The sequence below is a fragment of the Heptranchias perlo genome, chromosome 10 (assembly GCF_035084215.1).
Source record: "Heptranchias perlo isolate sHepPer1 chromosome 10, sHepPer1.hap1, whole genome shotgun sequence".
Classification (NCBI taxonomy): domain Eukaryota; kingdom Metazoa; phylum Chordata; class Chondrichthyes; order Hexanchiformes; family Hexanchidae; genus Heptranchias; species Heptranchias perlo.
The window spans coordinates 74,796,290-74,819,881 of record NC_090334.1 but is presented as its reverse complement, the minus strand read 5'-3'; the positions used below and the strand labels follow the sequence as shown (position 1 = coordinate 74,819,881).

At 47.5% G+C, this 23,592-nt stretch overlaps 1 protein-coding gene across 2 annotated transcripts in view; it reads right to left on the bottom strand.

Moving 5' to 3' along the window:
- Positions 1-11,168, bottom strand: part of LOC137326704 (neurexin-3-like) — a 1,580,588-nt gene extending 1,569,420 nt beyond the window's left edge. For both annotated transcript variants that reach the window (XM_067992033.1, XM_067992034.1), the window contains exon 1: positions 10,458-11,168. In XM_067992033.1, coding sequence (XP_067848134.1) covers positions 10,458-11,154 — 697 coding nt within the window. In that variant the 5' untranslated portion in view covers positions 11,155-11,168. The remainder of the gene's footprint in view (positions 1-10,457) is intronic.
- Between the last annotated feature and the right edge of the window lie 12,424 nt (positions 11,169-23,592).

Genomic DNA, 23,592 nt, shown 5'->3' with positions numbered 1-23,592 from the left:
GCCGTTCTCTGAAGTCCAACCTCCCAGCTAATAAAGGCAAATAACTACGTGAAACTTCTGCCTCTAGATTTTGATTAACTGGGGCCATCAGGATGCCAAGTCGTGAATGGTGAATTTCTGACCCACCATATTATAAAGAATATTTTTTTTAAAAAATATAGGGCACTCTTGTTCCTCCTGATCCCACTCAAATAAGAAGCAAAAAAGGTCAGGGCTCTTTCGTCGATCGGCGACCAGTGGCCTCTTTAAGGACCATTGCTAAGGCCACTCATCGCCTGGTACAAATGGTACAGCTTAGCACCCCGATTTATATATTTCAACAGCCTCCTGCCTGAAAGAAGTGGGCATGCTTTTCGCCTGTATACATGCCTGCCTGAAAATGATATCGGGCAGCTCTTGGGTGTCCAAAGACTGGCCGAAGTTCCACCTCCCACACTGCCACCCACCCCCCACTCTACCCCCACCTCCCCCCAACCCTGCACTCCCCCCCAAACACCCCACACTTCTCCCCTCCCAAAAACTGCACTCCTCCCCCACCACACACACACACACACACACACACTCCCTCCCTCCTTCTCTCTTCCCCCACCCCCACACACACTCCCTCCTTCTCTCTCCCCCCACCCCACACACACTCCCTCCTTCTCTCTACCCCCCCCACCCCCACACACACTCCCTCCTTCCCTCTTTCCCCCCCCCTCCACACACACTCCCTCCTTCCCTCTTCCCCCCCCCCTCCACACACACTCCCTCCTTCCCTCTTCCCCCCCCCCCTCCACACACACTCCCTCCTTCCCTCTTCCCCCCCCCTCCACACACACTCCCTCCTTCCCTCTTCCCCCCCACCACACACACTCCCTCCTTCCCTCTTCCCCCCCCCTCCACACACACTCCCTCCTTCCCTCTTCCCCCCCCCTCCACACACACTCCCTCCTTCCCTCTTCCCCCCCACCACACACACTCCCTCCTTCTCTCTACCCCCCCCACCCCCACACACACTCCCTCCTTCCCTCTTCCCCCCCCACCACACACACTCCCTCCTTCCCTCTTACCCCCCCTCCACACACACTCCCTCCTTCCCTCTTCCCCCCCCCCTCCACACACACTCCTCCTTCCCTCTTCCCCCCCCACCACACACCCCCCCTTCCTTCTTCTCTTCCCCCCCCTCCACACACACTCCCTCCTTCCTCTTCCCCCCCCCTCCACACACACTCCCTCTCTCTCTTCCCCCCCCCCTCCACACACACTCCCTCCTTCTCTCTTCCCCCCCCCTCCACAACACACTCCCTCCTTCTCTCTTCCCCCCCCTCCACACACACTCCCTCCTTCCCTCTTCCCCCCCCCTCCACACACACACCCTCCCCCCCTCCTCTCTTCCCCTCCTCCTCTTCCACCCCCCTCACACACACTCCCTCCTTCCCTCTTCCCCCCCCCTCCACACACACTCCCTCCTTCCCTCTTCCCCCCCCCTCCACACACACTCCCTCCTTCCCTCTTCCCCCCCCCTCCACACACACTCCCTCCTTCCCTCTTCCCCCCCCCTCCACACACACTCCCTCCTTCTCTCTTCCCCCCCCCACACACTCCCTCCTTCTCTCTCCCCCCCCCACACACACTCCCTCCTTCCCTCTTCCCCCCCCCCTCCACACACACTCCCTCCTTCCCTCTTTCCCCCCCCCTCCACACACACTCCCTCCTTCTCTCTTCCCCCCCCACCCCCCTCCACACACTCCCTCCTTCTCTCTTCCCCCCCCTCTCCACACACACTCCCTCCTTCCCTCTTCCCCCCCCCTCTCCACACACACTCCCTCCTTCTCTCTTCCCCCCCCTCCACACACACTCCCTCCTTCTCTCTCCCCCCCCCCCCACACACACTCCCTCCTTCTCTCTTCCCCCCCCTCCACACACACTCCCTCCTTCTCTCTCCCCCCCCCCCCACACACACTCCCTCCTTCTCTCTTCCCCCCCCTCTCCACACACACTCCCTCCTTCCCTCTTCCCCCCCCCTCTCCACACACACTCCCTCCTTCTCTCTTCCCCCCCCTCCACACACACTCCCTCCTTCTCTCTTCCCCCCCCCCTCCACACACACTCCCTCCTTCTCTCTTCCCCCCCCTCCACACACACTCCCTCCTTCTCTCTTCCCCCCCCCCTCCACACACACTCCCTCCTTCTCTCTTCCCCCCCCTCCACACACACTCCCTCCTTCTCTCTTCCCCCCCCCCTCCACACACACTCCCTCCTTCTCTCTTCCCCCCCCTCCACACACACTCCCTCCTTCTCTCTTCCCCCCCCCCTCCACACACACTCCCTCCTTCTCTCTTCCCCCCCCCCTCCACACACACTCCCTCCTTCTCTCTTCCCCCCCCTCCACACACACTCCCTCCTTCTCTCTTCCCCCCCCTCCACACACACTCCCTCCTTCTCTCTTCCCCCCCCCCCTCCACACACACTCCCTCCTTCTCTCTTCCCCCCCCCACACACTCCCTCCTTCTCTCTTCCCCCCCTCCACACACACTCCCTCCTTCTCTCTCCCCCCCCCCCCCTCCACACACACTCCCTCCTTCTCTCTCCACCCCCCCCTCCACACACTCCCTCCTTCTCTCTTCCCCCCCCCCTCCACACACACTCCCTCCTTCTCTCTTCCCCCCCCCACACACTCCCTCCTTCTCTCTTCCCCCCCCTCCACACACACTCCCCCCTTCTCTCTTCCCCCCCCCTCCACACACACTCCCTCCTTCTCTCTCCCCCCCCCTCCACACACACTCCCTCCTTCTCTCTTCCCCCCCCCCCTCCACACACACTCCCTCCTTCTCTCTTCCCCCCCCCCTCCACACACACTCCCTCCTTCTCTCTTCCCCCCCCCTCCACACACACTCCCTCCTTCTCTCTCCCCCCCCCCTCCACACACACTCCCTCCTTCTCTCTTCCCCCCCCCTCCACACACACTCCCTCCTTCTCTCTCCCCCCCCCCCTCCACACACACTCCCTCCTTCTCTCTTCCCCCCCCCCCCCTCCACACACTCCCTCCTTCTCTCTTCCCCCCCCCCTCCACACACACTCCCTCCTTCTCTCTCCCCCCCCCCTCCACACACTCCCTCCTTCTCTCTCCCCCCCCCCCCTCCACACACACTCCCTCCTTCTCTCTTCCCCCCCCCCCCTCCACACACTCCCTCCTTCTCTCTCCACCCCCCCCTCCACACACTCCCTCCTTCTCTCTTCCCCCCCCCCCTCCACACACACTCCCCCCTTCTCTCTCCCCCCCCCCTCCACACACACTCCCTCCTTCTCTCTCCCCCCCCCCCCCTCCACACACTCCCTCCTTCTCTCTCTTCCCCCCCCCCTCCACACACTCCCTCCTTCTCTCTTTCCCCCCCCCCCCCACCCAACACACACTCCCTCCTCCTCCTCCTCCTCACCCCCAAATTTTCCTCTGCCGGACGCTCGGTTTTCATGTGAGAAGTGGATTGACGGCAGTTGTGAATTGCCCACTAACTCCGATTTCAGTTTCTCCACAGCCATCCAGTTGAGATCAGTTAACTCCACACAGACCAGAGTCTGCATACGAGATAAGGATTTTTTTTTTTAAGAAATCAGTCCGGCAGCTCTACAGTAATGAGAGTCAGAAAGAAATGAGGGGGGAGAAGAGCACAAGACTTTGGCAGGCATTTGTTTGAATTTTAGCTTCAAATTTTATCTTCCAAAACACAGGACCGTACCTTCCATTATGGACAGGTGTAATCTGAATGTTCTTGTCCTCTACCGATGAAATTTTAAAAAGTACGACATGTCAAAAACTCTGGTTTAGCCAGGATTAACTGTTCATTTCTAGTTATACAACCCTTGGGCTGAATACTCCAATAGGGTCGTGTCAAATATGGTTCTGTGATCCAGGATTGCAGTTTCATCGCAGGCAGCTTGCACACAACAGTCCTCAGTCAGTGCAACCAGAATACGGCAGGTCTCATGATCGCTTAATAAAGACAGTTCTTTTCAGAAGAGAAAATAAGATGCCCTATGCCACCAAAATTAAACGAATCTCATTACCCTCGTTTGACAAATTTATTTATTAGAGGTTTTTTGAGGATGCAACTAGCAAAGTAGATGAAGGGGGGAACCAGTGGATGAGGTATATTTGGATTTTCTAAAGGCATTCGATAAGGTGCCACACAAAAAGTTGTTATGCAAGATAAGGGCTCAGGGGGTTGGGGGTAATATATTAGCATGGATAGAGGATTGGTTAATGGACAGAAAACAGAGATAAACAGGTCATTTTCAGGTTGACAGGCTGTAACTGGTGGAGTGCCGCAAGGATCGGTGCTTGGGCCTCAGCTATACACAATCTAAATTAATGACTTAGATGAAGGGACCAAGTGTAATGTATCCAAGTTTGCTGACAATACAAAGCTAGGTGGGAAAGTCAGCTGTGAGGAGGACACAAAGAGTCTGCAAAGGGATATAGACAGGTTAAGTGAGTGGGCAAGAAGATGACAGATGGAGTATAATGTGGGGAAATGTGAAATTATTCACTTTGGTAGGAAGAACAGAAAAACAGAATATTTTTTAAATGGTGAGAAACTATTAAATTTTGGTGTTCAGAGAGATTTGGGTGTACTTGTACAAGACACACAAAAAGTTAGCATGCAGGTACAGCAAGCAATTAGGAAGGCAAATGGCATGTTGGCCTTTATTGCAAGGGGGGGTGGAGTGCAAGAGTAAGGAAGTCTTACTACAACTGTACAGGGCTTTGGTGAGACCTCACCTGGAGTACTGCGTAGAGTATTGGCTTCTTTATCTAAGGAAGGATATACTTGCCTTAGAGGCAGTGCAACAAAAGTTCACTAGATTGATTCCTGGGATGAGAGGGTTGTCCAATGAGGAGAGGGTGAGTAGAATGGGCCTATACACTCTGGAGTTTAGAAGAACGAGAAGTGATCTCATTGAAACTTAAAAGATTCTGAGAAGGCTTGACAGGGTAGATGCTGAGAGGTTGTTTCCCCGGCTGTAGAGTCTAGAACTAGGGAGCGTAATCGCAGGATAAGGAGTCGGCCATTTAAGACTGAGATGAGGAGAAATTTTTTCACTCAGAGGGTTGTGAATCTTTGGAATTGTCTACCCCAGAGGGCTGTGGACGCTCAATCGTTGAATGTGTTCAAGGCTGAGCTAGATAGATTTTTGGACTCTAGGCGAATCAAGGGATGTGGGGATTGGGCAGGAAAGTGGAGTTGAGGTTGAAGGTCAGCCATGATCTGATTGAATGGCGGAGCAGGCTCATGGGGCCATCTGGCCTACTCCTGCTCCCATTTCTTATGTTCTTATGATGAGGATTTTACCTGCGACTGATTATCAACAACATCATTCCCATCATGGAAAATTGAAGTTTCTCAACTCATAACTCATCCCAGTATTCTTGTTCTTCAAAAGTATAATTCCTTATAAATAGGCTCTACTATTGACAAATTACAATGAGTGAACAGCCTGGTACTCTTTCATTGGAAGGAATCCCTACTTCTCCACTTTAGGATTGAATGTGCTTTCTTTCATCACATAAATATGACTTTCCTGGGGCAGGAGTGTGCATTACTAATCCATTTTAAGTCTCAATTGTGTCCAACATTCAGACCTGATTCAGCAGGTTTTAGCCCTAACACTGAACGAGCTTTAGCTATTTGAAGATGACAACTGAAAATCTAATTTGGTGTCATTTTGATCTTGTTTTTTTTCTCCTGTAAGTCATACCCTGGAAAATGTAAGGATCCAGATACCATGGTTATCCATTCATCTATCATGTTTGGGACCATCAATGCCTGAGTGAGCAGCAGCCATGGGAAGGGAATGACATTAGAGAACAAAAGTAGATTGGAATAAAATGTCATGGACAAAAAAAAAATCATAGCATAAATGATTTTCAAATATATAACAAGAGTCCATCAAAGATTTTTGTTTTTCCATATCTGCTTTAAAATGTTTTCTTAAAAGTTCAGATGAACTTGGGTTGATATTTTCCAAATAGGTGAATTTACCAGACTTTGTCCATGTGGTTGAAAAAGATAATAAATACTTAGCAATGGCAAAGTCTGTTAGTGACTTTTCAGCAGCACTAGGAAGGCGTGTTCAACATCAGGGTGCTTTGTTTATTATGTTCCCACAAGCTATCAGTGAATATATTTTTTAATAAAAGCAGACAAAAATGACCTAAAAGATACAACAGGTCAGCCCCAGAAATTCTCTGCACTTTTAGCAAGGATCTGCCATCGGTTTAAATGTAGGCGTGTCGAATGCTCTCCACTCTAGGTAAACGAATCTGATCTGGTATTGACTGAATGGCCCATGACACAAAGATAAAAGTTCTGGTGTTGCAATTCTTCGGGGCATATTGGGGTAAATTTTAACGGGGAGCCAGGAAGAGGGCGGCGAGGAGAATTCCTGACTGGAAACCCGGAAGTACAGGTTTCCCGGACGACCTTACAATTTTGACGTAAGGACGTCTTTGATTTTTTTTTTTCCCCCGTAGGTTTCCCGCCCGATAGATTGACAGGCTGGCTGTCAGTCGGACGGGTCGAAGAGCGTGGTGGGTGGGGCAGGCCGAGCCGATCGCGTGTGTGGGATCGCAGCAGGTAGGTTTGTCGAGCCTGGAGGAAACACTCTTGCTCCTCCGGGCCCACAAGCAGTGCAATAAAGGCACTTACCTGCTGATCCGGGCCTTCTCGCCTCCTCTTACATGGTGTGAATCAGAAGGCCCGGGAATCCCGGCCCCCAGGAGTTAAAAATAAAAAACCTATTAAAATGGAGGCCTGCAGCCTCCTTAAAAGATTTCAGTGATTGCCTCCCAAGAGTGGGTTGGTCGCGGTCCCTCGACACGCCTTCGTTAAAACCGGGTTGGGGTCGGGTTTTACTTTTTTTTTACGATTTTAACTTCCCACCCACCAACCCACCCGTTCTTGGAGTTAAAATTTACTCCATTGAGCGTGTTGAACCCTGTAAATCCTACGGTGGAATTCTTTGTGAACGCAAACAAATGTGAGCAGATCAATGGCCGATGAATGGCAGATGGAGTTTAATTTAGATAAATGTGAGGTGATGCATTTTGGTAGGTCGAATCAGGCCAGGACCTACTCCGTTAATGGTAGGGCATTGGGGAGAGTTATAGAACAAAGAGATCTAGGAGTACAGGTTCATAGCTCCTTGAAAATGGAGTCACAGGTGGATAGGGTGGTGAAGAAGGCATTCAGCATGCTTGGTTTCATTGGTCAGAACATTGAATACAGGAGTTGGGATGTCTTGTTGAAGTTGTACAGGGCATTGGTGAGGCCACACTTGGAGTACTGTGTACAATTCTGGGCACCCTATTATAGAAAGGATATTATTAAACTAGAAAGAGTGCAGAAAAGATTTACTAGGATGCTACCGGGACTTGATGGTTTGACTTATAGGGAGAGGTTGGATAGACTGGGACTTTTTTCCCTGGAGAGTAGGAGGTTTAGGGGTGATCTTATAGAAGTCTATAAAATATGAGGGGCATAGATAAGGTAGATAGTCAAAATCTTTTCCCAAAGGTAGGGGAGTCTATAACGAGGGGGCATAGATTTAAGGTGAGAGGGGAGAGATACAAAAGGGTCCAGAGGGGCAATTTTTTCACTCAAAGGGTGGTGAGTGTCTGGAACGAGCTGCCAGAGGCAGTAGTAGAGGTGGGTACAATTTTGTCTTTTAAAAAGCATTTGGACAGTTACATGGGTAACATGGATATAGAGGGATATGGGCCAAGTGCAGGCAACTGGGACTAGCTTAGTGGTATAAACTGGGCGACATGGACATGTTGGGCCGAAGGGCCTGTTTCCATGTTGTAAACTTCTATGATTCTATGATTCTATCAAACCTTAGTAACAATTTAGAAGCATAAACTGTTCGAGCACTAGCAATTTACCTGAAGCCTCCTGGATATTAACTTTTAAATACTGATCAGCTCTGTAAACATATAAGTGTTTATGGCTTCTAAATTATCTGTAGTTATTAGTCTTACTGTACATCAACGATATACAGCAGGCATCCTTCGTCCAGACACCTACTTAGCTAAGGGATGTACATTTGGTATCATTACTATCTTTAAAAATATCAACACTTTATGACCCCATTTAAAAACCTCATATTATAGCACAGATTTTATTCATAACTTTTAGCTACAATGAAAGCAAGCTGCATTCTCACGGGTTTTTAATTGAACACCTCTGATTAAAGAAAAAGCGCTAGAAGGAAACTTTCATGAAATGGTTTCATTCAACTAAACAAGATTACAGTAAATTTCACTCAGAAACTATTAAGGCGTTATTCTGGCAGCTGTCTTTTGAAATTGATCAGTTGTCTGCAATGAAGGTGGTTACCTGGGAAACCACACAAGATTAGCTATCAAGCCTACTGTTCCCAATCTTTACCAATTCTACTATTTTTCAATGATGAACTTTCTTTTCTGGAAATTAATCACCCTTTAGAAAAAAATCTTTTCTTCACCAACCACTTCTGCTATCTCACTTGTGTTTCCTCAGTTATTTACTGAGCAGCAGAAGTGCTTAGGGATAAGCACAGGGTGTGTGCGACAGGATCTATGGAAAATAATCAAAATTTGTAATGCATATTGAAGATATTAGTAATATTTGGAAGCCTTTTGCTTCCAAAGAAGTGCCTTTTTAAAATGTGATCGCACCACTGCTTTCAAGAATTTTCATATACCGCACTTCTGATCACTTTTGATTCTTCCGTTGTAAGAATCCCTTGTGTGATGCATCCAGCTTTGATTAACATGAGATGTGACTCACTCTGAGGTCCCACCGTGTTGCTCTGTAACCATCTGCTGGGGAGCAGGTTTGGTGCATGTATCAGCGTTGCAAGATGGTTTTTCCATCCAATTTCCACTCCCTTGGAGAAAATGCTTCGACCCCGTAAGGTGTCTCCCCCAATGGCTCCGACGAAGATCGGTAGCTCACCTTGTGACAAGACACAGGCGCAAACCTGATTCTCACCACTCCAGGGTGAAATGGGTCAACTCACTAACCCATTGTGCCACGAGATACATCTATGGTTTCTTTCCATTATGTATTGCTTCGACGTCCAAATTTTATTTTAAAAAGTAACATCTAGTAGAATTGTTTTGTACAGAGATCACCACATGAAGCTTCTTTGTAAGTATTGATTATAAAAACCTATAAGAAAACTAGATATACACTTAAGGAATACACACTATATTGTTACAGCTGAAAAAATGCTGTTGATTCTCTTTTGAAGAGGAGACACATGCCAACAACACAAATGTTGGTAGCAACACTTGTTTCTTAGATGCATAAAGCATGAAACACCATGACAAGCCTACTAGCTATGCAAGTGTTTCCACACAGTACCAAACGTATATACAGAGAGACATCCTAATGGTAGTCGACGATGAAGCAATGTTCATGTCCAATCTTGCCAGATGAGTGCTATATTGTGAAATGATGTAGTTCGGTTAGATTAAAATCAAATACTAGGAACATTCACAAACTAAGCATTAAAATTCTTATTGTTTGCATATTCTTTTTCCAGTGCATTGAAAAATATACAACATTCGGATTCTGCAGTGGCAAGTATATAGTTAAAAACAAACATAGCTTAAATCAACCTGCTTAAACATGATCTGCAACAAACTGGTTTAGACTTTGAGCCGGATATATTCACATAGACATACTTAATAATACATAAAATAGCATGGATATGTTCAAGTGAATGCTTGAGGAAATAAAACATTCAAAGAAAAATTAATGCAATCCTTCTGGCACATTTTTAAACATCAATTCCACTTAAATATTGATCAGGAGGAATTCTAAAATAACACAAACTTGCAAACTTGTCAGCTGACTGTATCAGGAGTGAAATTCAAGTACTCATCTTTTTTAAAAAAGAATTCTTACCAATTCTCCTTCCTTCCCCAGGTCACGTGGCTGCTAATTGCCCTCTGGCACTTCACAGCCAAGTGGCCATTCAATTTTCACCTTTGAGCCTTGAACTGTGAGCGTTGCCAGAGAATCCAAGAAACATCACCCCCGCCCCCTGCTCACCGGCACATTTGCAGCATGGATTGCTAGCTAGCAATCGAGGATGGGATTCCTGGGACGTTTTTCCTGAGGTTAAGCGCAAGACCCCCTTAACTGCCAACCCCAGCTGAACCAGATAAACTAACAGGGTCACAGATCTGGGATGGAATGTGGAACCATCCTGATGTGTGTGTGTGTGACTCAGCTGCTCGCTGGCTCAATCCACTGGACCATCAGCAGGAACCCCAAATTCAATCATTTGGGTGGGGGAAGGAGGAAAGAGAGAAAATTATTTTAATCCAAAAGAAATGGAACATCCTACTAAAAGTTCAGAGTTTGACATTCTAGTGCAAAAAAAAAAATTGTGGGGGAAAAAACATTGGAAAGAGCTGTTCTCACCTTCAGTGCAGTACCTCCCCATATACCCTGTGTTAGAGCAGTCACAGGTAACTTCTCCTTCCACCAACGTGCAAATTCCACCATTTTCACAAGGATTTTCAGTGCAAATGCCTTCCTTGTCCAGTCTCACCGATTGACTCCCCAGCAGCACCGGTGCAGAGTTTCCATACTTTAAGTCTTCGACAAATCCCTTGAAAGGAGGTTCGCTTTGCACCATGGTCAAAGTTAACGCAGACCCTCGAATATCCAGCGGGACCCCCCCCATGAACAAATCGCTGACGATCTTCATGTACCGCCGCTGCGGCTTGACCTCGGCCGACTCCGTTTCTCCGTCCAGCATCAGGACAGTCCTCAGGTTGCTGCGGCTCACCATAAGAAAGTGCCACTTGTCGTCGTCCACCTGCTTATCCATGTTGATGACGGCCTCGTAGCAATCGATGCTGAACTTAAGTCGGACTTTCCCATCCACTACCATCAGCTGCAAGAAATCACAGTATCCCCCGTCGTCAAAGTACAGCAGCAGGGCTCTGGAGAGTTCCGTTTTGAACTGAAAGCTCAGGTCGCTCCTCGTACTGGCATCCCAACGCGTGAAGCGGGTCCACAAACCCGGAGCGCCTGTGAACTCGATGCCCAGGCAGAGCCCAGCTAAAGAGCTGAGCACCAGCGCAAAGCAGAAAGAGTCCGTGCTTAACACCATGTTGCCAGAATGCAAAAACCAAAAAAAAAACCCACGAGAGGATAAATAATTTTTATATTTTTTTTTAAAAAAAAAAGAACTGCTCACGGAAAGTGCAGTTTGAAGTAGAGGATTAAATTCACAATTGCAGAAATGCTCATTTGAGAGGTGATTTTTGAGCATGAGCTGGAGTCAGGTCGGATCAATGCAGTTCATCCAACGAAGTTAGGACCCAGGACGGCCTCTGACCTCCCTCCCCGAGCCTTAAATGCATTCGGTCGGCATCGGTTCATTCATCGGGAAGCGCTCGTTGAGAGGCGATAAGAAACTGTGGAAGTTTTCGTGTGTGTGTTAAGTTTTTTTTTAAAAAATTGGGATTTCAGTCCAACCTCAAGCAGTCGAGTCTAATCCTGCCATCTACAGAGAAGAGGCAAGATTATACCTGTGGGTTTTTTTTATTTTTCTGTCAGGAGTATACAGATCAATCCTTGTGTCAGTTTCTGCACACCGCTGCCATAATGCGTAGACGCCACATGATGCTCGGATACATTTGTATTTGCTGCTGCCGTTAAAAAAAAAAGCCACAATGAGCCGAATCGCCGCTCACGACCTGTAAATAAAATTAAAATGTCATTAGAAATCACAGAAATTCTCTTGGCTTCAGAAAAAAAAAATGCACATCAAATGCTTTAAAGACACCAAGCTTATTAAAGCAGCAAATTTAACTAGGATTAGCATATTTATTCTGCTGTGAACTCATTAGAATTGAATCAAGGAACAATGTAGCTTGTGCAAATACACAACTTCTATCAGCATCCTCCGTGGACACCGAAAAATACAATTCACTAATGCGGCTGCAATACTGCACATTCTGGTCTGAAATATTCAGGAAAGGAGTTCAGCACCCAGCTACTAAATCTTTAACACTGCGAGTGTTTTGGACGGAAGCATTTGCTTTCTCATAACATTGCTCAGCTGTAGGTTTCTGAAGTACCCAGAAAGTGCAACTTTGATCAAATGCTTTCCGAATCTGGTTCCTGATGCCACAGTTCAGTTTTACTCCATTTGGTGTCATCAACAACAACTTGCATTTATGTAAAATCACGGAATCATACAGCACAAAAAAGGAAGCTATTCGGCCCATCGTGCCCGTGCGGCCTCTTTGAAAGAACTATCCAATTTGTCCCATTCCCCTGCTCTTTCCCCATAGCCCTGCAAGTATTTATCCAATTTCCTTTTGAAAGTTACCACTGAACCTGCTTCCAGCACCCTTTCAGGCAGTGCATTCCAGATCGTAACAACTCACTGCATAAAAAAATTTCTCATCCCCCCCCCCCTGGTTCTTTTGTCAATTATCTTAAATCTGTGTCCTCTGATTACCAACCCTCCTGTCAGTGGAAACAGTTTATCCTTATTTACTCTATCAAAACCCTTCATAATTTTGAACACCTCGATTAAATTTCCCTTTAACCTTCTTTGCTCTAAGGAGAACAATCTCAGCCTCTCCAGTCTCTCCACATAACCGAAGACCCTCATCCCTGGCATAAATCTCCTTTGCACCTTCTCCAAGGCGGCCAAAGGTAAAATGTCCCAAGATGCACCACAGGGGTGTAATCAGACATCGAGCCAAGGAAGGAGACATTAGGACAGGAGAGCAAAAGCTTAGTTAAAGAGGTAGGTTTTAAGGAGCGTCTTAAAGGAGGAGAGAGAGGCGGAGAGGTTTAGGGAGGGAATTCCAGAGCTTGTCAAGCCCAAAGCAGTATGGGATGGCTTTCCCAAGGAGGCCTTACACCACTGCACTCTAGAGTTAGAATGGAACCTGACTCGAATTGTTTGTTCATTTTTCATAATAACAGAGTGATCTGATGGCAGAATAATTACGCCCCATTTTAAAACCCTGAATTTAGAAAGCATTCTCACAGGACGTCCATTTCCAAATGAGTGGGGCCAATGTTACCCAGATCTTTTAAGATTCAAACATTTATTACCCCTCTGAAAAGAGAAAAAAAGGTGGCAGCCCAGTTTTTGCTGTCAAAATAACGGTGAGGTTGATGGCGTTTGCCGTTATTTATGCGCAAATGGTACAGCAACTTTAGGCAAGGGCCAGATGGGCAGTTAAACGTAAAGATCCAAACATTGCTGTCCGAGTTAAGCCGCTCTGCCTTTAGCTTCGCGAAAACGGCACCTGCTTCACCAGTGAAATGCACTGAACGGCGTGAAGTTGCTGTATTTGCGTAGTAGATACGAACTATACTCGCCACAGTAAGTTAGGGCTGGTCTGAAGTAACGCAAGGAGCCTGTCTTGGAGCCATTTAAGGTCTGTGCATATTTAATTAAGCCAGGAGTCAGACAAAGGGAGCTTTTTAGCTATCAGAGATTCTTTTAATGATGTGCTAAGTGTTAATTAAAGCCAATCAACTTCTCTGGCACTCAAAATTAACTATTACAAGTGTGGAGTCTCATTCCTTCAGGTTTTAATTGTTGGAGATTTTAAAAATGTAAAATTTTACATTTTTGCTTTCCCTTTCTGTCTTTTTTTATAGTCCAACAGTTTTATTTGAAATCACAAGCTTTCGGAGGCTTCCTCCTTCGTCAGGTGAGTGTGGGATTCCATAAAGGTATAGCATATATAGTCAGAGAACAATGCCTGGTGCTTACAGATAATCTTTCCAACTACCCGTTATCAAAGCAATCAAAGGAGTTGAATGGTGTTCAGACAGGGAAACATTACATACAAGACTACCGAATACACAAACGGTCACAACACAAAGACAGAGAGAGAGAGACAGACACACCCGAAAGGCAGAGAAAGAGACAGAATGACCAGTTGCATTAAAAACAGATAACTTTTTTTCGCTGGTGGGGTTACGTGTAGCGTGACATGAACCCAAGATCCTGGTTGAGGCCGTCCTCATGGGTGCGGAACTTGGCTATCAATTTCTGTTCGACGATTTTGCGTTGTCGTGTGTCTCGAAGGCCGCCTTGGAGAACGCTTACCCAAAGATCGGAGGCAGAATGTCCTTGACTGCTGAAGTGTTCCCCGACTGGGAGGGAACCCTCCTGTCTGGCGATTGTTGCACGGTGTCCATTCTTCCGTTGTCGCAGTGTCTGCATGGTCTCGCCGATGTACCATACTCCGGGGCATCCTTTCCTGCAACGTATAAGGTAGACAACGTTGGCCGAGTCGCAGGAGTATGAACCATGTACCTGGTGGTGTCCTCTCGTGTGATGGTGGTATCTGTGTCGATGATCTGGCATGTCTTGCAGAGGTTGCTGTGGCAGGGTTGTGTGGTGTCGTGGACGCTGTTCTCCTGAAAGCTGGGTAATTTGCTGCGAACGACGGTCTGTTTGAGGTTAGGTGGCTGTTTGAAGGCGAGTAGTGGAGGTGTGGGGATGGCCTTGGCGAGGTGTTCGTCGTCATCGATGACATGTTGAAGGCTGCAAAGCACATGGTGTAGTTTCTCCGCTCCGGGGAAGTACTGGACGACGAAGGGTACTCTGTTGGTTGCGTCCCGTGTTTGTCTTTTGAGGAGGTCTATGCGCTTTTTCACTGTGGCCCGTCGGAACTGTCGATCGACGAGTCGACCGTCATATCCCGTTCTTACGAGGGATTCTTTCAGAGTCTGTAGGTGTCCATCGTGTTCCTCCTCGTCTGAGCAGATCCTGTGTATTCGCAGGACCTGTCCATAGGGGATGGCCACTTTGACGTGGTTGGGGTGGAAGCTGGAAAAGTGGAGCATCGTGAGGTTGTCCGTGGGCTTGCGGTAGAGTGAGGTGCTGAGGTGCCCGTCTTTGATGGAGATTCGTGTGTCCAAGAATGAAACCGATTCTGAGGAGTAGTCCATGGTGAGTTTGATGGTGGGATGGAACTTATTGATGTCATCGTGTAGTCTCTTCAGTGATTCTTCGCCGTGGGTCCATAGGAAGAAAACGTCATCGATGTATCTGGTGTATAGCGTTGGTTGGAGGTCCTGTGCAGTGAAGAAGTCGTGCTCAAACTTGTGCATGAAAATGTTGGCGTATGGGGGTGCGAATTTGGTCCCCATGGCTGTTCCGTGTGTTTGGGTAAAGAACTGGTTATCGAAGGTGAAGACATTGTGATCCAGGATGAAGCGGATGAGTTGTAGGATGGCGTCTGGGGATTGGCTGTTGTTGGTGTTGAGTACTGATGCTGTTGCAGCGATGCTGTCATCGTGGGGGATACTGGTGTAGAGTGCCGAGACGTCCATCGTGGTGAGAAGTGTTCCTGGTTCAACTGGTCCGTGGGTGCTGAGTTTTTGTAGGAAGTCTGTAGTTTTGCGACAGTAGCTGGGGGTTCCCTGTACGATGGGTTTCAGGATGCCCTCGACGTATCCAGAGAGGTTCTCACACAGGGTTCTGTTGCCTGATACGATAGGACGTCCGGGTGTGTTGGCTTTGTGTATCTTTGGGAGGCAGTAGAAGTCTCCCACGTGGGGAGTACGTGGGATGAGAGTGCGTAGGATGCTTTGAAGGTCTGGATCGAAGGTCTTGATCAGTTTGTTGAGCTGGTGGGTGTGTTCTTTGGTCGGATCTGCGGGTAACCGTCTGTACTGTTCCTGGTTGTCCAGTTGTCGGTATGCTTCTTTGCAATAGTCCGTTCTGTTCTGTATGACGATGGCTCCTCCTTTGTCCGCTGGTTTGATGACGATGTTGCGGTTGGTCTTGAGAGCGTCGATGGCGTTGCGTTGTGCTCGGGTGACATTCTGGACTGTCTTGTGAGTGCGGCTGATGAATCTGGCGTTGATGCATCTCCGGACAGCTTGAGCATACGTGTCAAGCTTAGGGCAGCGACCCTCCGGAAGAGTCCAATTTGACTCTTTCTTCTTCGGTTGCTGTACCGCGGATCCCTCTGTCTGCTGTTCCGGATCGTTGTCTCATTGGGTTCGCTGCTGAAATCTTGGGATTTGTGGAAGAATTCCCGGAGCCTCATTCTCCTGATGAATTCCTCTGTGTCCGCCGCGAGACCAATTGGGTCCATTCTGGTGGTGGGGCAGAAATTGAGCCTCCGGCTGAGTACTTCGATTTCGTCTGGTTGAAGGATGTGGTCGGACAAATTGACGATAGACTTCCCTGTGGTTGCAACCGTGGTACCGGGGGAGGCTTGGTTGATGCTGGTGGTGATGCCGAGTTTCTCAAGCGTCCTGCTCTTGGTTTTCATGTAGGCAGCGTAGTTCCGTTGCCTCGTCTGTTTGGCGGTGTCTCGTAGCTGGTCTGCTGTGTCAGGAGAACAGCGTCCACGACACCACACAACCCTGCCACAGCAACCTCTGCAAGACATGCCAGATCATCGACACAGATACCACCATCACACGAGAGGACACCACCCACCAGGTACATGGTTCATACTCCTGCGACTCGGCCAACGTTGTCTACCTCATACGTTGCAGGAAAGGATTCCCCAGAGCATGGTACATTGGCAAGACCATGCAGACAATGCGACAACGGATGAACGGACACCGCGCAACAATCGCCAGACAGGAGGGTTCCCTCCCAGTCGGGGAACACTTCAGCAGTCAAGGACATTCAGCCTCCGATCTTTGGGTAAGCGTTCTCCAAGGCGGCCTTCGAGACACACGACAACGCAAAATCGTCGTGCAGAAATTGATAGCCAAGTTCCGCACCCATGAGGACGGCCTCAACCAGGATCTTGGGTTCATGTCACGCTACACGTAACCCCACCAGCGAAAAAAAAGTTGTCTGTTTTTAATACAACTGGTCATTCTGTCTCTTTCTCTGCCTTTCGGGTGTGTGTGTCTCTCTCTCTCTCTCTCTGTCTTTGTGTTGTGACCGTTTGTGTATTCGGTAGTCTTGTATGTAATGTTTCCCTGTCTGAACACCATTCAACTCCTTTGATTGCTTTGATAACGGGCAGTTGGAAAGATTATCTGTAATCACCAGGCATTGTTCTCTGACTATATATGCTGTACCTTTATGGAATCCCACACTCACCTGACGAAGGAGGAAGCCTCCGAAAGCTTGTGATTTCAAATAAAACTGTTGGACTATAACCTGGTGTTGTCCACCCCAGTCCATCACCGGCATCTCCACATCTTTTTATTCTCTCTCTCTTAATCCCACCTTTCTTTCCCTCTCTTTCTTTCTCTTTCTGTCCCTGATTTGACATTGAATTCACCCACTCTAATTTACACTTCCACCTCAGTCCTTGCATTGTTAATTTCACAGTCCTTCAATCTAATTGGTTAAGGAGATACCCAGTTGCTTGGCCCGTCCACTCAGGTCCCAGATGCCCGGTTTCCCTCGCTGCGACGTTATCAGCTCGCACTTTCAGAAACTTGCCACGCAAAGAATTTTTAAAAAACCTAAACGGGCGAGGGCAAGTCTAACTTGCAGCAGATGCCATTAGATGCCCTCCCGCAGCAAAATCTGGGCCCGTATTTCTGATGACAGGTCTACTCCCAAAGCGTTAACCTGCCTTAACCCTTCGAATGCCCTCTGACCAACTCTGCATTTATAATATGATCTGGTTTTCTTTCAGATCTCCAGCAATTGCAGTTTCTTTGTCTTTTCATCTCTTTCGCACCTCTCCTCCTCGCTCCATTTTACTTTGAAATCCGTGTTGAAATAACCTTGCATTTCAAAGATGAACAACCCGGGAACTAATAGACAGACTTTATAATTTATGACTATATAAGATAATCACACTCGTACCCCTCTAGAGAATATTAAGCACATAATCTATTTAAACTCAGGTCCAATGAAAGAGTGACCAACTGCACAATCAATATTTTTTTAAAATAGACAATCATGCAAAGTAAGAATTTCAGCTGAAGCCGTACTTTCCAGCTTCAATTTAAAAGAAATTAATGATAACATCTAATTGAAAGTTAACAATGGCTTTATCACATATTCTAGGTTTCTCGGATTCATCAGTCATCTGCTTTTAGAAATTACTTGCATTTTTTTTAAGGAAAGACACAATCATCATCAATTATTAAAGCTATCCATTTATCTCGCGCCACAAGCAGGGTTATGGGCTCTGTTTCAGGCTTGACAGAACAAAAAAAAGTTTACTTGAAATGTACAGCACAGAAACAGGCCATTTGACCCAAATGGTCCATGCCAGTGTTTATGCTTCGCACAAGCCTCCACATCTCACCCCATCAACTATTCATCACCAAATGGGTCCCAAAAGATTGTTTACAAGTACAAATATTACAAAGGAAGAAGTGAAAACCTGTGGCTTTTGGAGCCATCACTGCTTCCACAAAAGAAACGACTAATCTTTAGTTTCATTTGATTAAAGAAGTCCATTTAATTTTAACAGCAACATTTATCCATAGCTATGAAAGAGATTTACATGACATGAGGAGAGAAAAGGAAAGCAGAGAAAACAGCCATTTTTTCACAGATCAAAGCTGGGACCTCCTGATCTTTGTGGCTCAGCTGCTCATACTGGATAATGTTGCTGAGCCTTTGGGCGAGCAAGAATCTATATTTTAAGGCCAAAAATGGATATTCAGAGCTCACAAAAACTCAAGTTCCTAAATACGTCAGGGATAAGATTTTGGATATATTTGTTTGCTGGATACGTCAAATGCTATTTTGATTTCTCAAATTCATAACAGCTATTATGCTAACGGCAGCACAATGTGCAATACATTTCTCATGTCATGGCGGAGGGTAGGGGTGGGGGGAGGGTATGGGAGGAAATCACAGGCCGACGGGTGCACAAGCAGAAGCCCCAGCCCAAAGGATACATTGGGGGCAATTTTAACCTAACCTGCTGGGCGGGAAACCCAGGGGATCGGGTGGAATGCTGATTTTACACCCCGCCCAATATTAGTCTCCACTGACTTCAATAGAGAGTAAAATCGGACAGGGTGGAAAACCAGCGTTGCACCCGATCCCGTCAGTTTCCCGGCGGGTGAGTTAGGTTAAAATTGCCCCCATTTGGCACTATTCAGAGAGCAGAAATTTCTCCCAGTTTCCTGGCCAACATTCCTCCAACGCCATCATAAATAGATCAACTAGCCAGTCCTCTTAGTGCTGTTGGTGGCACCTTGCTGACTGTAAAATGACTAATACTTATGCGCACATAACAGTCACAGCACTTGAAAGTGATTCATTGTATATGAGGCACTTGGAAACATGAAATTGCAATTTTTTTTGTTACATTTTAGGTTTCTGAAGTCTTTGCATCCAATTAAGCAAATGTACATAAAAATGCCAATGCACTTTATTTTAGAAAGTGCATCTCCGATAACACATTTGTGTTGCAGAACATTTTCCTGGCAGTAAGAGACTCTTACCAAAAAGCCTCACAATCAATTACTTTGAAATGGAGCGCGATTGTTATGGAGCCAAACAGGGTAGGCAACATCCCACAAACTGCAAGTAGATGAATAATCTGCTTCAGTGGTTTGGCTGAGGGCAGAATGTTAGTTCTGAACGCAAGGAAATACTCCCCACTCTTTTTTTGAATACTACCATGGGATTTTTAACAACCACCTAAGAGGAAGGAATGGATTTTGCATCTCATCTGAAGGATGGCACTTCCAGTAATGCAGTAATTCCTCAGTACTGCGCTGGAGTGTTAGCCTAGATTATGGGCCATAATTTGCTGTGGCAGGGCATCTAACAGCGTCTGCCGTTAGTGAGATTTGTCCTTGCATGTTAAGGTTTTTTGTGTGGCAAGTTGCTGAAAGTGCGAGCTGATAACATCGCAGCGAGAGAAACCGGGCTTCTGGGACCTGAGTGAACAGGACAAGCAACAGGGTATCTCCTTCACCAATCAGATTGAAGGATTGTGAAATTAACAGTGAAAGGACTGAGAAGGAAGTGTAAATTAGAGTGGGTGAATTCAATGTCAAATCAGGTACAGAAAGAGAAATAAAAGAGAGAGAGAGAGAAAGAAAAATTGGATTAAGAGAGAGAGAAAAAAAGCGAAAGGAAAAGTAAAATTTTTTTTTAGATTTCACATTTTTTAAATCTCCAACAATTAAAACCTGAAGGAATGAGACGCCACACTTGTAATAGTTATTTTTCAGTGCCAGAGAGGTTGTTGGCAGTAATTAACACTTACCGCATCGTTAAAAGGGTACTTAGACTGAAGTGGGCAAGACTTAACTTTCTGTGGCGAGTTTAGTTCGTATCTACCGTGCAAATACAGCAACTTCACATCGTTCAACACATTTCAGTGGTGAGGCAGACAGCGAGATACCATTTTCGCAAAGCTAACGGCGGAGTGGCACATCTCAGACTGCAACTTTTGGATATCAGTGTTTAACCGCACATCTGCCCTTCGCCTGAAGTTGCTGTAACATTTGCGCATAAATAAACGGTGAGTGCCATTAGCCTCACCGTTATTTAGACAGCAAAATCTGGGCCAATGTTTATGTAAGCACAATGTAAAACAATAACCTGCCTCTGGAATGGGAGTGCTACCAATCAAACCAAGTTAACACTGGTTCTGCAATTTGTCCCAGTGATGTAAAAATGTTCTCCACTTATGCTGCAGGATAGTTTCTACAGCAACCAATTCCAATTTCAAACAACTGCATATGCATGTGTTTCTCACACTAAAAGTCACTGTGCACAACTATTTAGCAGACGGCAATACCATCCTGAACAAAAATTATAGAAAATCCGTACAGATTTGCAATTGCAAAACTACTTCACTTTCCCGCATAGGACAAGAAAGAGCGTATCATGCAACTAGTAACCTCCACCAGCAACAGCAAGTCTATTATTGCTGACAGAGGCTGGAGCCAACATTGCACCTTTGATGGTGCACCCCACCTCTGCAATAGCGGTGTCATCTCAACAAATTAACAATGTAAAGAAGCTTTTTTTTAAAAAATAAAAGCAGCATTCACCATCCCGTACTCAAAGAATGTGATACATTCTGACATTCTGATTTGCTCATGATATTTTTGTCTTTTACTGTCTATTTTATTTAAATAGCAAATTGCTATTAGCATTTTTTTTTGGGGGGTGAGGGAACTTGTTTACAGAAGTTACCGAAACAGAGTGGGGTAACTGAACTGAACATACATAATTCAAATGACACATTTATTGAAGCAGTCTAAGTTAATTATTGCATCTACTGATCTATTGCTGTTTCTAATTCAGCTGCCCTGCACTGCCAGATTTAGTAACCCCTCCAAGTTTGTCTCTGTTCTCCCTCCTCCTCCGGCAGTGTCATCAGCACTCACTATTGAAGCAAAGATACAGGGATTTCTCGAGCCACCGGAACAACATAGGGTGCTATGGAAGTGAATGGATGCAACTTCTATCACCCACACTGCTGGAGTCTTGATCTCATCAAAGTATCACTTGCTGGGTTGCGGGGGGGGGGGGGGGGGGTGGTGGGGGCGGTGGGAAACACCGAGCAGAGAAAAAGTACAGAGGAGCGGAACAAATTCAGGCCAAATCCTGCACAAATTCTCCTGGTCAGGTCAGATACACACTAAAGATGCTCATCCTCCCTTTTCAGCTGCAGTTGGTGTGGTATCCAGGAAGACCAGAGCAAGTTAAGCCTTAAAAAACCCAATAGAAATGGACGAAATAAAAAAATGCAAAGTTCATGGGCTCGATGTTAGCAGGGCTGCGGGTTCTCCGTGGGGGGGCTATCAGGCGCGTGGGTAACGCGCCCGGTGAAATTAGTCAGTTTCCCGCGCGATTGTAGCAGAAAATCCACTAATTGGATCCACTTACCTGGTCTCCCGGGTTCCCCACCGCTGATCTGCGCGTCGGGCGGGCTGCGCATGCGCAGTACGATCTGTCAGCTGGAGGCGCTCTATTTAAAGGGGCAGTCCTCCACTGACAGATGCTGCAACAAATAGAAAAAAGTACAGCATGGAGCAGCCGAGGGGGAAGGCTGCTCCCAGTTTAATGATGCCTCACTCCAGGTATCAATACAGTGGGTGAGGAGGAGGGGGAGGACAGAGATCTTCCTCCCGGCGGGCGGGAGGAAGCGGCCTGCCTCTGCCACCAGGAAGGCCTGGCTCGAGGTGGCAGAGGTCACCAGCGCAACCAATATATCGCCCACCTGCATACAGTGCAGGAGGCGCTCCAATGACCTCAGTAGGTCAGCCAAAGTGAGTACACGTAGTCGTTCCCCTACACTCCGTCTGCCACATCACTGACCCCACCCCACATCTCCTTCAGCACTGCCAACACTACTCTGTCACATCACCCCTCATACCCACTCAAACCTCATCCTCATCTTACCTGCACCTACTCACCTCGCCAGTACTCATCCCGCCACTACCACTCAACCCAATCCTCATACCATCTCATGGCTCTATCTCATACTCACCCTCTCGTGCATCTCCCTCACGGCCAGCCTCACTCAACCTGCCACCACCTGTGCTGCAGCCACAGGGCATGCATCACATATGTGCAGTAAGGCAAACATGTCGTGAGCATGAAGGGGATGCACAAGGGTGTTTGAGGGTTTGTCACGGGTGTTACTTATATTGAATTTCTGACCAACTCACATTACATATTATATTGGCACCACTACTGCCATGTCTTCGCGAATCCTGTCTGGTTTGTGCAATAATGCCCTCTCCTGAGGATCACTATGAGGACCCACAACTGATGCCACCCATTGTGTCACTGCAGAGTGGGTGTAGGTGTATTTGCAGGGCTCTTTTGCGCAGACGACTGAGAGACATCGGCGATGTCCCCGGTTGCACCCTGGAAGGATGCGGAGGAGAAGTTGTTGAGGGCAGTGGTGACTTTGACAGCGACAGGTAAAAAGATGGTGCTCGGGCCAGCCAGGAGCAGCTCGGCATGAAAGAGGCTGCAGATGTCCACGACTACATGTCGGGTGACTCTGAGCCTCCGTGTGCACTGCTGCTCAGAGAGGTCCAGGAGGCTGAGCCTTGGTCTGTGGACCCTGTGGCGAGGGTAGTGCCCTCTGCGACACATCTCTCTCTGCGGTAGCCCTCCCTCCTGCTGTACAGGTGGATGTGTCACAGCACTCTGTTGTGGAGCTCCACGTGTCAGAGGTGGATGGCGAGGCTGGTGAGCTGGTGATGCTGTTCGCCCTCCGAGGAGGTCATGACTGCAGCTACGGCAGCCCTCATCCACAAGATGTACATCTGAGGGGGTCCGCACGGTAGGTACATGTCTCCGGACCCCGGGGTAAGTGTGCAGGTTGGTGACTTTGACTGTCAGGAGGAGGGTGGTGGAGGCCAAACTTTGTCCCCAGTGACAGAGTGGCCTCCTGCAATGGGTGAGGGTCTCCCCCCACCACAGGCTGACAGCTGCAACACGTCCATTTGACCTGGGAGTGTTTCCCCCAGTGTGGGAAACAGTCCCAGTTTGCTCTAAAATCCCACCCCTCCTCACATAATCCCCTAATCAGGTCTGTTAATGACCTGAAATACCAAGGTAAATACTCTCAAGTGGCATCCCGCTGGCTTTAATTGCCTGCGGGATTCCCACCAGCGGGGGCTGCGCGCGCAC